The 13,212-nt window shown below is 39.4% G+C and overlaps 1 protein-coding gene across 1 annotated transcript; it reads right to left on the bottom strand.

Moving 5' to 3' along the window:
* Nucleotides 1-395: 395 nt before the first annotated feature.
* LOC306700781 (transmembrane protein 255B) lies at nt 396-12,943 on the bottom strand. The gene is made up of 9 exons (XM_079165893.1): nt 12,794-12,943; nt 11,680-11,819; nt 10,967-11,029; nt 7,809-7,898; nt 5,445-5,525; nt 4,999-5,084; nt 4,753-4,912; nt 2,528-2,632; nt 396-1,069 (listed from the first exon to the last, which is right to left on the bottom strand). Exons 1-9 carry the CDS (start codon nt 12,855-12,857, stop codon nt 920-922), a joined length of 939 nt encoding a protein of 312 aa, XP_079022019.1. The 5' UTR covers nt 12,858-12,943; the 3' UTR covers nt 396-919.
* Nucleotides 12,944-13,212: the final 269 nt, after the last annotated feature.

The following is a 13,212-nucleotide window of genomic DNA, read 5'->3' as shown; positions in this document are numbered from 1 at the left end:
AAGCTTTTGATGTTTCATGTAAAGTGCTTTGAATTGCCTCGTTGGTGAAATGTGCTCAATAAATAAACTTGCCTAAATGTGATGCTGTTAACATCACTTTGAGTTGAAGTCAACCAAACATTAAATCCCAGGTGTATATAATGAAAGTCATTCAAAAATTGATTTTGTTGGGACTTTGGTGAAGTTGATGATTTTGTCGTTAACGGTTCTTTGATTGTCAACAAATTTAGGAAACCGGACAGGCAGCTGAATCCATGTGTGGCTGTAAATTTCATGTTCGTGATCAAAACTAATAATTCTCTGAATAAAATGTCAACAAGCTCTTTATTCACCTACTTTCGTTATATCTACAGTACCACATATGATGACTTAAAGAACCAAGACCAATCTGTTCTTTTAATTCATTTATTTAATCAATTTCACCTGTAAAAAAAAAACGTTTTGTGTGTCACAAAGATCCAACTTTAGTTACACTTGCCTCATTTCAGTTTAGTGGCACAGTCAGCCACTATTGATACTTTAAATGATACATTTCATATATGGTCACGAGGTTTACACTCTTGTGAATGGTTTAACTGATTTTTGCAATAGTTAAAGTTTGAGTTATAGCATGTACAACCTCTTATGCACATGCAGTCGACACATTTATATTATGTAACATTTCATGTACACACATTAAACTACTTAAGATATTTATGTTTTTGAGCAAAATGCATTAAGATATGTTATAATATTTGCAAAAAAAATGAAACATCCGTCTTTGGACTTGTGGAAAACAAAATCTGCATTTCTGCGTAGTATTCAGACCAACAGATGTTTCTTTTACTGTTCCTCCAGTCCTCACAACAACATCAACCAGGACAACAAAACATCTGTTTATCCCTTTCCGCATTCATGTTATGGTCATGTTTGGTGATGCTCATACAGAGTTGCCGTGGACGCTGTAAGGCGACAGGCTGGTCAGGGGGGCAAAGGGAGGAGGGTTGGACTCGGTGCGAGGAGTCGACGATGAAGGGAAACTCTGCGAGGCAGCTGTCCCTTCTGCTGGAGGGAAATACATCGTGGCTCCCTGGATGAGCAGGAAAGGACAAAAGAAACAAAGAAAGACGTTGAGCACAGACCTCAAGTCAGACGTCTTTGCGTTAACTAAAAACTGCAATTTGCGATAATTCACAACTGTAACTAGTGATTTCTCCGACAAAAAGCAAAGTTAAAACATAGTCCTTGTGTTTGCCACTGATCAAACATGAATAGATGAATTGATCTATTTCTTATAATTTGCCTGTAATTAAAGAAACTCCTGACTCAACAACTTCACAAGCTTTTTACAGCCCAACGTTCTTTTTACACAATTTCATTTTGTGGAAAAATGCTGATATCCCCCCCGAATTACTGGAAAGGCAAACAAAAGTTTTAACTTCCATTCATTGTGTCTCACCTAAACAAAATAGTAGAGCGGCGGCCATTTGTATGTGTACTGTTGCCATTGCAACCATTGCAGCGGGCAAGCTTACGGCGAGTCTCGGACTCACTCAGGTTTTTCAGTAACAACCAAAGAAGCAGTGGAAACCCTGTCTCCTTCAAAATTAGGCTCTCAAACAACTACACTGCACTCTCAATTATGTTTCAAATGAAACTTTCTTCATTTCTTCTTGTAAACCGAACGGTCGTAGTTTTAAATCAGTTCAAATAAGTGGTTATCTCACAAAACAAAACAAAAAAATGTTAAAAACTACTGCAAAGTTTAGGCAACAAAACTACTTTAGCTAAATCAAAAAACAAACAACTATCTCTGTTGCCTTGCTGCTAAGAGGAATTGGGGATTTGCTACACGATGAGCATCAACAAGAGACAGACTAAAGGAAAACACCGGCTTAATGTGGATGGTAGACCAAAACAGAGTTCTCTTTACGGCCCCACTGAAATGTGTGGTCACCATAACAGCCATTTTCTTTGGACCTCACCAAGTGACCACGACTAACAGTTGGGTTTGTTTTTTGTGCTTACGACTTCCCAGCGTGGGAAAGGCAGCACAATGAAGAAAAACCTCCTATAAAGAAAGTTAATAAAATAAACTATGGTTCTGATCATTGTTTTAAAAAGTCCTCCATAACATATAGGGTTAGATTTTATGAACAATGTCGAGAATTCTAACTTTAAAGTTTTGAAGCCTGCATTGTTTGCATCAGATATTATTCTTCTTCTCCTCCTCCTCTCTCCTCCTGGCTTTGCTGGCACATTAATCGTTAATGTCGAGTGTTCGTCTTGCAGGCAAACACATGAATCTGCGTATCCAAATTGTAGAATACAGCACAACTATAGTGGTCAGAAAACTCCACACGTTTTGACGTGGATGGATGTCGGATGGAGATGAGGAGGTTTGGGTCATTTGCGACTGTAAGACAGCTAGATTTGTGAAGACATAGAGATCTAAAGTGGAGACAAACTAGACCACACACATGCACGTGTTTGTCATAATATCATTTGCTGGTGTGTGTTTGTGTGTGTGTGTTGACCGCACACTGACCGGGTGGAGCTGGTGAACTCTGTGTGTGTTGGCGCCTGTAAGCAGAGGAGCTGTCGGAGAAGATGCTGCGTTCTCAGAGGGATCGATCACAGGGCTGCAACTCCTCTGACACACACACACACACACACACACACACACACACACACACACACACACACACACACACGCACACACACACACACAATGTTATTACAAGTAGGCTGCAATGTGCTCTGTTGTACAATAAAATAAAATCAAACAGCCATTACAGATTAAATGATAAAGATCATTCAGAGCTAGGAGCAGTATCTGATGACATCATTGTTTTGGCCAAGATCATGCAGAGTCTGCACCCAAAAATGACCATCAGGCCAATCTGAACAAATCTCTATTGTTCCTGTATAGTGATGCTTCGTCCTATCGTATAGCATATAGCCTCCATAGTAGTGATAGTAACAAAGAAACAACATACAAACAAAGCAACATGTAGTGAAAAGGTCCTAGTGACATTTGAACATACTATTAGGTGCACTTGTCACTCGCTGGTGCACACAGTGAGTGACAAGCAGTCTTTTTGGCTCATAGGGATACAACACACATTCTTCCCTTCAAAACCTTTTGATACATTTGTCCCTCAGGGTTCTAATCTCTACATAGGTGGTTTGTCTGTTAAATCCAATGCTGAAAATCTATAAATTGTAGTTTCCCTGTCTTTGATATAATATATTGTACACAGATAGGGAGGGGAAAGCATATAAAACATCTGCAATCTGTAAATATTATTAATGTAATAAAACATAATCATCTCATAGGTATGTAACAAGCGATCAATTTGTCGAATCTGCAGATCTTCACTCTGATATTAAGCCTTACACATCACAGGAAAATGTATTGACTGGGGTTGTTTCTCAAAGCCAAGGAAGGATCCGTCAAAGGCAGATTATTAAGCACGCTACCTCCTCGAATCACAACGTAGGATGTTATTCAATGTCGAGGATTTTCAAGGATGCACGTGTGTCTTATCAGCACAATTATATGCGCAAAATGCCTTTCCCGGCCAATGATTTGGAAACAAGGAAAATACGCAAACAGAATTTCTGTTATTTCAGCTCAGCAGTCCAATAACAATTGACCAATAAGACACCCAGACTGGTTTACATTTTATTTGGAAGAAGCAGTAAACAGAGACAGTGACCCTTTCAATATGTAGGTATTACCAGATTACATTTTTAGAGTAATTGCCTCAAAACTGTCTTAATTAATTGATCATTTGAAATTAAACACCACATATCTCATGGAGTGGAAAGCTCCGTTTCCTCTGTTTCACCTCTTTTCTCCATCTGTTATCTAAGTAATAACATTCAAGCTAAGCTCTTAGCTGATACTAAATACACAGTAAAGTAGCCTGGAACCCTCTGCTACCAAATATGTGGTTTACTATCTACGATCTACTGAATGGCTCACTACGCTAAAATATGCAGTCAGATTAGGATGAAGCAATTATTATTTATACAGATAAATAAAGTTGAGGGATATGCTGTAAACCTGAATACTTAAAGTAAAAGCTCTTATTGCTGTGTCTCCACCTCTGAAATCTGAACTCCAGGCCTCTCAAGAACCCATTTCATCAGCTCGTCATTTAAGTTGTGGTTGGATGGTATCGATCTTCGCTGCCATGGCAGAGTTTGTGCATATGATCCATTTGCCATTTGGCTGTCACTTCTAAATCTAATCCTCGGTTCACACAGAGTGCAGAGTTCAATCTGACTGACAGTTGATCTGTGAGTTCTCATTCAGGAAGTATTAATTGTTGGCTTTTCTTGCTTGTAAATGTGTGAGGTGAAAGACAACAACGTTGCAGAACAGGAAGGATGCTGCATCGAGGAAATAAGCCCTCACGGATTCTGGTGTGACCTCAGCATAAAGCTGCGTTCAGGCTAAACTGCAAAGTGAAAATCAACACAACACGATCACATACGACTGAAACAGATTCTGTTCGAAGCTTCTGCTCAAGTTTGTTTGTGCAAAGCGTTAAAGTTGAACCAAAGTTTGTGAAACTTAAAAATCATGCAATTTTTAAATTAGTGTTAATATTGTTTTATTTGTAAAAGAAATACAAAAATACTTTTAATGCAGATAAAATCCCCTTTGCCTTAGAGTCTCTGAGTGGGAGTTATTTCCTGTATGTAGCACGTCCACACAATATAGGACCTTTATATATGTGTGTCTGAGTCTGTGTGTCTTACCAGGTCTTTGATGCTGCCCAGCACCGCTGTAGTGAGGATGCCGATGAAGAAGGCCACGAGGTTCAATCCGGCGAGGGTCCAAATTAAAATGTAGAGAGTGAAAACTTCCTCACAGCTTTGCACTCCAACAAACTCGTAGTAGTTGCTGAGGTAGCCTCCGCTGCAGAACAAAACAACAGCTCCGTTTAGTACTAATGATTTTTAATTTGTTGGGCGGGAACATTAATCGTTGTAATATTGTCTCACTTGGCGCAGTCGTACAGGTCGCAGCAGTAGCAGGTCCCACTTCTTACTGTCATGCTACAAGACTCCTTTAGACTCCAACACGACACCTGAAAAAGGTACGCAAGTTCAAAATGTGTCACTGTTTACCTGCAAATACAGACAAGCAGACAAGCCTCGGCAAACCTTTCCTTGGAGACATATTAACATTTCTTTTTACAATTAACACTGAAGGCACTTGCAAATGACAAGGTAGTACAACTGAATAGAATATAAGCCAAAACCTTGACATGACGAAGATCTTGGGTAGATAATAATGAGAATACATGTGAAACTAAATTTAAATCATACCCTCTAAATAAGATATTTAGTCAATGCCGATCTATAGAGGAAAGGCAGGGCATCTTTGGATGAGACAACACTCAATGGAAATGCTATTGACTGTTCCAGGACAGCACATCTTTACTCACAGAGGTGTAGAAGTTCTCGTAGATGTAGCTGCCGCCGCTGCTGTAGTACTGGCATCTCTGTGCTTTCAGCGGACGCATGTCCTGGCAAAAGTTAATATTTGAAGAAATATAACCCACAGGAGGTCAAATCAACACCAATCCATCTTTATTGAGGATAAAAACAAGATATTTTAAAAACAATCTCATGCGAGAGAAACCAGTTGTCCGTGAAAACACATTAGAATTGAAACTGTGTTGAGTTTTAGAGTCTGTGATCGATTTCCAAAACTCACTCGGCCCACTTTGAACAAAATTTAGTTTATGGCTCTTTTAAATTGGTAAAATAATTAATTATTTTAACGGAAAGTGTTTTCTCTAGTAAAATGCCCAGAACTCCTGGGTGGCTTTTTGGTTTTGGTTTATTGGCAACATTTTGAAATGTTTTATGAAACACAACATATCAGACTTTGAACGATAAAGTCGTGGACTTGACTTCCATCACTGTCCCTGTTGTGCAAGGTGTTTCAATCTGAAGTTGAGGAAAACCTTTCTCATCTATTGTACTGTGAAATGAAACACAACACAGGTGGAAATATGCCGTTTTTGCATTGATTAAAGCTACAGTTGGTAACTTTAAAGGTCCAGTGTCTAGGATGTGTTCCATTTCTGATAATAGATCCCCCTAAATGCTGAACACTGTTCCTTTGATAAAGATAACTTTTCTCATATTTGCTCAAACTGACACTTTATCCTCAGATTAGTACATAAGTTGTGCTCCTAATGACATTTCTTTTTGACTAAGCTTTGATCAGCGCTGCCAGTTCGATGCGAGTTCACGAGCTGCATGATCAGAGTCTGCCTTACCTGAGCTCAGCACCACTACCCCTCTGTTGTTATCCTGCTTCAGGATGGAGTCCACTCGCCAAAGACTTTGCACTATTCAGATTTTATGCATGTGTAATAAATTATTGTTGAATTCTAACGAAGTCTCTCCTGATTGAAACACATTTTAATCCAACGTTTCTTGAAATCTTCATCTGTGCCGTATGGTGTAAAAAGGAAAGAAATTAGATACCAACCGTATCTGGTCTAACATCTCTTGTACATTATAATTTACTACAATGTTAATAGACTCAGTGAAAGATTCACGAAGCGACCGTCAACACATTAAAGCACGGTGACATGAATTACAGCAACTTTGAAAATGTAGTCCTAAAGCACTCATAACTCTTCTTTATACTGTTGGCACAACATTGCGATAATTAAACATTATATATCATCTCATTCTTCAAACAGAAAGCACTGATGCCATTTATAGCTTCAATAAATCAATGTCTCTTTTCTACGATACACTGCATGTACGCTTACATGCTGGCACACAAAACAAGTTCCTGAACCATTGGTACTTTCAAGGGTCATGTCATGAGGTTATATTTTGTGTGATTGTAGTGCCATCACACTGTCGTAACAGTTTGGTAAAAATGAAAATGAAAACGGAGAATTGTTTTCTTGACCTGATGTCACTGTGCATATGCGTCGAGGGCTGATCCAAGAAGATCGCTCATTGCCCTGAAGAAGACCATCGTGTCGAAACGTTGGTCAATTATGAAATATGTTTTGAATTGTGACTTCGAGTGTGCGACTATTTTTCTTTACACTGATCCAAGAAGAATCCACCAATCAGAAAACGGAAGCAGCAACGACTAATCTCTCTCTCTCTCTCTTCTACACTGTCCTCTGTCAATTAAAGGCGAAATATCATAAAAAAAGAATGTCTCCCAAATGTAACTAAACCTAATTCAATAGTTTGACATTTTATGAAAAACGCTGGGAGTCAGAAGACAAGATAGAACCCTATCTTTGTGATATAAATATGAAGCTGTCTCCTACAAAGTAGGCAACTTATTTTCTTATTGAGCAGATCCAAACTCAATTTACTTTAGAGGTTGGAAACAGGAATGCAGCTTTGTTTTATTAGCCTGTAAAATGTTCTGTTAGGGCGGCATCTCGCTGTCTATTTCAGCACCATCAATCACATTCAGTAACTGCATCGTGTACCCAGCCAAAGACAACTGAACGTCACACAAAACTTCTACACTGATGGTGCCTCTCGGTCCAATCTGTTACGTTTTCTCACATCAGGCTTTCACAACCTCAACTTCATGTGGTGTAAAAACAAAAAAACAAAGCTGGCCCATGCTATAAAGGCTGAGCAAACTCATTTCATGAACAAAATCGTGTCAATATTGCCAGCACAGTGCGGTCCAAGAGGCTCACAGTCAACCAGCAGAGTGGTTTGTTATTGCTTCATAGCCTTCTACTGCTTGGTGTCATCACTCAGTCTTATCGGGTGTCACGGTATTCCCATGCAAGTGCATAACTCACCATGGTTAGGACAATACAGACGCCATCGATGACCAGGCACAGAAAAGAGGTGATGATCCCGAAACTGAGGAATACGATCGCAGCCGTCAGCTGGAGGAGGAACAAAGACAAAAGAAAAAGCATAAATGAAAGACTTTCCATACAAAGACGAATAACTCGTTTTATTTGAGGGTAATTGGAGCACAATTTGACAAGAATGCAGATTATAGCTGATTATTTCTTTCCAACAGACATAAAGGTGTGAAGGTATTTGGATTCAAGCAGTTTGCTCAAAAGGTAGCTTTTTTTGCAGCATTTATTAACTGTTTTACTGAAGAGAATATAGCTTTGATCTTTAAAATGTATTATGTTTGAAGCTTGTGCTCCCCTCTAAAAACTACAAAGACGTATTTGAACAAGAAGGGCGGTCGGAGAGCGCAAACCTCCACCAAGGACAAACATCCCGTCTCACAATGGTAACGAAAATGAAAAGATATTTGTGAATCGTATCCGATCCAAAATGTAACAGGCTCTTCCCTGGCTCATGCTTCACCCTTCCACCACCCCTGTGCTTGCCTCCCTACACTGGCTCCCTGTTAGTTTTCAAATAGATTTTAAAATGTTCTTAGACTTAAGGCCTCAAACAGCCTGGCCCATGAACACATTTCTGATTTATTGACCTGGTATATGAGCCCTCTCCTCCAATAAAATCCGTGATGGAGCCCTGCTGGTTACTCCCAGGTCACGGTTTGTGACAAAGGGTCACCAGGCTTTTGCTATTTGGGCAACCACTTCTAAACTCAGACACACAGCGTCTCCAGCTTCTTTTAAATATCGCATTAAAACGTTTCTATTTGTGAAAGCTGCTGAGAATGTTTGATATACGTTGTTATTTACACTATTCTTATTCCTATTTATCTGATCTAATTCATTGTATTGTCTTTACTTCCTCTGTGCTCATGTCCTTTAGCCTTTTTCTCAGTTCATTTGCCTTGTTTGGTTTTATTTTCTTTAGTCCTAGAGATACACGCTGCTGAGGGCCTGATATCAGAACAGAAGTAGGATAGTCCTCTTTGTTTAATCTCTGACTCTTCCTAACCATAATGTTATTCCTGGAAAAATAAAAATCGATGGAATAAACTGAGTACGAAAAATTAGAAATTTCATTTTCAAACATTATTTTGCACTGAATCGATTTCATGCCATCTCCGATATTTCAAATTTGTATAACAATGACATATCATATAACAGGATAAAAACATGATACCAGATCCAATAACAACCAGCCCTGTCCAAGAAGCCACAGAAGCCTTGTCCACAAATTCCATTATGTCCCCTTTGAACAGGATGATCTGTTGTTTTTAATGTTTCTGGTATGAAGCGGCTTCTGGCTTGATAATGGTGATGGATGAAAGGTCAGGGGAGTAAAGAAATATAGGAAAGGAGTAGAGAAATACATAACAGGGATTGTGCTCTGCGGGTCATGAACAGTCATACCGAATCAATCTGAGAACTAGTTTTTGACACGGTGCCCATACAAAGTAGGTTACATGGGCATGGACGTGTTCATGGTTTCCTTATTCATATACTGGAAACAGAAAATGTGCAAGTGTTGTCAGAATAATATAAACTGACTCACCAAAAGTTGAACCTTGAATTGGCCACACCAGTGAGGATTTAGGTGTGTCCTTAATAAGCGGGGTGAATACTCATGCAAACATGTGTTTTGTGGCGATGCTCAGATACGGATTCTGATATCGGATATCGGTCCGATTCTGACTCAACTAGTTGGATCGGGTATCGAGGAGAAAAGGCCAGTTTGGTATTGGATGCTGTTATGTTACACATGTTTAAGTCAAGCCTGATGTTTCCATACACATAAAAGAATGATCCCAGTCCCTTCCACACAGTGAGGCACACAATGTATTAATTCAACACAGGTATCGGATCAGTACTCAGTGTCGACCTATACCCAAAGCCCAGGAAGCGCTATCAGTATTGGGACTGAAAAACTCTGCTCGATGCATCCCTAGTATTTTGTATTTTATACTTGAAATTAGTTTTGTCCACTTTGTAGAAATCTGTAATTTTGAACAGTGGATCAGTGCCAAAATAAGCTGGAAAAGGTGTGTGATATACACAACATGTATAAATATTTGACCCTGACATGACTTCTGATACGTGAAGGAAGAGATAATTAACTTCTGGACAGTTTATTGAGAGGGAACAGTTTAGGCACACGCCCTTACTAGAGCAACAACAATGGTTCTTTGTTGAACAAATCAAATTACCTAACAGCCATACATTAGTTTACCGCTATATATGCACTTTTGTTACAGTACCACTTTAAATAGTTTTACTATGTAAAATGTCCGCTGTTAAAAGAATACCAAAACTATATTCTGTCAGTGGTGAGCAGGTGAGAGTGATCAGCAGCTTCATACATTTACAAAGGCAATGTATGCAACGTTGTAAATGTACCAGCCAGCAGCGGACTGACCCAGATCCGGAGTTATAATGAATGTTTCCCTGGGTCAACAAAAAAAATGACCCACCTTCAGCCTACTGATGTTTTACTCCTTAAAACCTTCGCCCTCAAATTTGCATTGACAGTTTTCTTGACTTTAAACATTGATATCTCCACAGTGGCTGAATGGATTTCTACCTTTCAGGCTGCGTTTGAAACGTCCATCTCCCTTCGTTCTTTTGCAATTTTAACTGCAAAAGTAGCCCTTACCGATCTCTTACAATGAGGACACTGGGAACTCAGGGATGGCCCCCTAACATTAGTCTAAACATCAAAAGCATCTGGCTTTCACTCAGTGAGGCAATCTTAGAATGTGGTGGTCGTAATTGGAGCTTTTATGCTGTAACCAGTAACCCCACAAAATAATTAAGTTCGTAAAGTTGAGTGGGATGTAACTGACAAACAGGATTAATAGTTTTGTCTCCCACAAAAGTCTGGCCGTTGAACAAAGTCTGAGAAGATGAAAAAGAGCATTGCATCCTCCTCATTGATGTCATTCAAAAGTCTGCTACTTGCAGAGCAGCACTGATGGTTACCATGCTAACACACATACTCTTGACCAAAACACAGTACTTTGGGAGGTTGGGGCTGGGTGTGCACACGGAAAACATAAAGAAGAGTTATGACAGAGGATGTAGGTGTGAGAATATACCAGCTGTTTGCGGTTTTCTTCCAGGAGGAGTCCCAAAAGTCCCAGGAATGATCCAAGGGTGAGCTGCAAAGAAGATCATTTTGTGACCACACAAAGTGTTGTAATGTGGTTAATTTTCATAAGGATGTTGACATTTTGTTTTGATTTAGTTCTCTTCCCAGGAAATAACAAGATATTAGCACTTAACAGCTATAAGAATGGCTCTTGTTGTACAATTTCAAAAACATTCATTGCGTTTTATGTTACATACTGTTGAAAAGTGTGGTCGAAAGATGTGACAGCATGGCCCAAATATCCCCGAAGACATATCCAGAAAATGATTCTGGTGGATGCAATTTGGGATAATTCACTTCCCATTATGTTCTTCCAGTTTCAAAAAAAGGAAGAAAACTTGAACGTCAGCCATTGAAGGAAGAGGCCATGTGGATGTCTGACTGAAGCACAGAGCTGTCAGTCATTTATTTCACAGCCCACCAAATATCATTTCTGTCCAAAAACTAGCGAGCAAAACATTTTGGCCGGTGCTGCGAGACTAAAGGATTGCAGCTGAAATTTCATAATGTAGATCGCATGCTGCAGGATATTTTGGGATGCTTATAAACTCCCACCTCATTTACTGGTAGCTGCAAAGTTCAAACCCAATCTGTCATCTTCGTGTATCTCACTGAATAAACCATGACGGGGAATCATCGAGAGACAAATTAGCAACTTACAATAACTCCAGAGGTGTAGCCAGTCACATTCAGGCTCTCTGTTCGAGTCGTTGTGTAGACTCCCAGCACCACCAACAGCAGGGAGAGACTGAGCATGCCCAGTACCAGCCACAGGGCTCTCCTGACCCTCACCATCATCTCTGCCACCCACAAAGGAGAGAGAGGCACGCGTTATATGGCACAGTGCTTGGTAGATAAAGTCCAATGAACAAGACTTGGCAGCTTCCTACCTGCATATTTTTATTTTGATGTCGAGGGTCGACAAGACAAACCTAATTTAGTTTGATTTAATTTAATTTAACTTAATTCAATTAAAAAAACTGCGATCCAAACCCTATGTCTTCGTCTGGTTCACTTTAAATGTCATGAATGTTTACGACCCAGCTTATTAGAGCAAAGTAGTGTAACTAATGATACTGGTCAAATCACTATTTCCTCAATAGTGAAGCTGAAAGAGGCTCTTAAGTCATATGAGAGTCAATCCAAATCCAACCCTCTAACACACAGTCCTATGATTATTACGTTTCTATAAGGAAATTACAAATTGAAATAAAAACAGTACAACCCTCTGTAAGCTAATTATGAACACGTTCACTCGGCTGCACAGCATCTAAACATGTTAATGTGAAACTATTCATTACTCTGAGGTAACATACTGAGGTGCATAGGAAACAGATTACACAATTAATGATGACACCATTGAGCTTTTATAATGAGTCTAATTTCAGCTAAATATATAATATGTTACTGGGTTACAATTAGTGATGCATTTATATAAACATCAGCAACGTTGTTGCTGGTAAAGCTGGGGCTAATTTCAGCTACTTTATAAACTACTATAACAATATATGAAAATCTATTAATTGATTTATATTTTGCATAATAAATCAAAATCTGCAAAGCTCTCATACAAATGTAGTGAAGTAAAAAGTACAACATTTGCCTCTGATATGTACTGTAGAAGTATAAAAGTTGTACATAAATACAGTACTTGACTAAACGTAGCTCATAATTATGGTAATTAAGGTAACACATAATATGCAGCTGCCAGTATAACTGTCTCATGTACCTATAACCACATCAGCATCCCTGCTCTTTGTATTTTATTAATTACCTGTTGCTCGGCTCTTTGGCTCTGGTTTGTCCCGGCCCGTCGCTCCCTGGATCCTTGCAGTCATGACAGATCCACTGTCGAGTCTGGGTCCAGTTCAGGTTTCAGTTCAGGCTTACAAAACCTTCTCTCAAAGCTTCCAGAGGAGCACGAGTATTTACTGCTTGGATGTCTACTTCACTGCAGCTCTGTGCGCACAGTCTGTGCATAATGCTCAGGCCTGTGCTGCATTCAAGGACGGTCGGAAACGTAAGTGACTACTGCTGTCAAAATACTCCTTACAATTCAAAATGCAATTATAAGCGTGCTTTTCAAATTATAAACATGTGATTATAAATCAAGGAAACACCACATACGTTGGTCGTGGGCTGAATGAGCTGCTACAGCAGATTGAGAAGGAGAATGTGTGCATGGCAAAGTGA

This window comes from Pholis gunnellus (assembly GCF_910591455.1).
Source record: "Pholis gunnellus genome assembly, chromosome: 9".
Lineage (NCBI taxonomy): Eukaryota > Metazoa > Chordata > Actinopteri > Perciformes > Pholidae > Pholis > Pholis gunnellus.
This window is presented reverse-complemented; position numbering and strand designations above follow the sequence as displayed.

Excerpts from the sequence above, each read along its gene's own strand:
- LOC306700781 (XM_079165893.1), bottom strand. The coding sequence starts at position 12,857 with ATGACTGCAAGGATCCAGGGAGCGACGGGCCGGGACAAACCAGAGCCA. Across the intron at positions 5,526-7,808 it reads TCTGTATTGTCCTAACCATG|GACATGCGTCCGCTGAAAGC; the intron begins GTGAGTTATGCA and ends AACTTTTGCCAG. Across the intron at positions 1,070-2,527 it reads GAGTTCACCAGCTCCACCCG|GGAGCCACGATGTATTTCCC; the intron begins GTCAGTGTGCGG and ends CTGCTCATCCAG.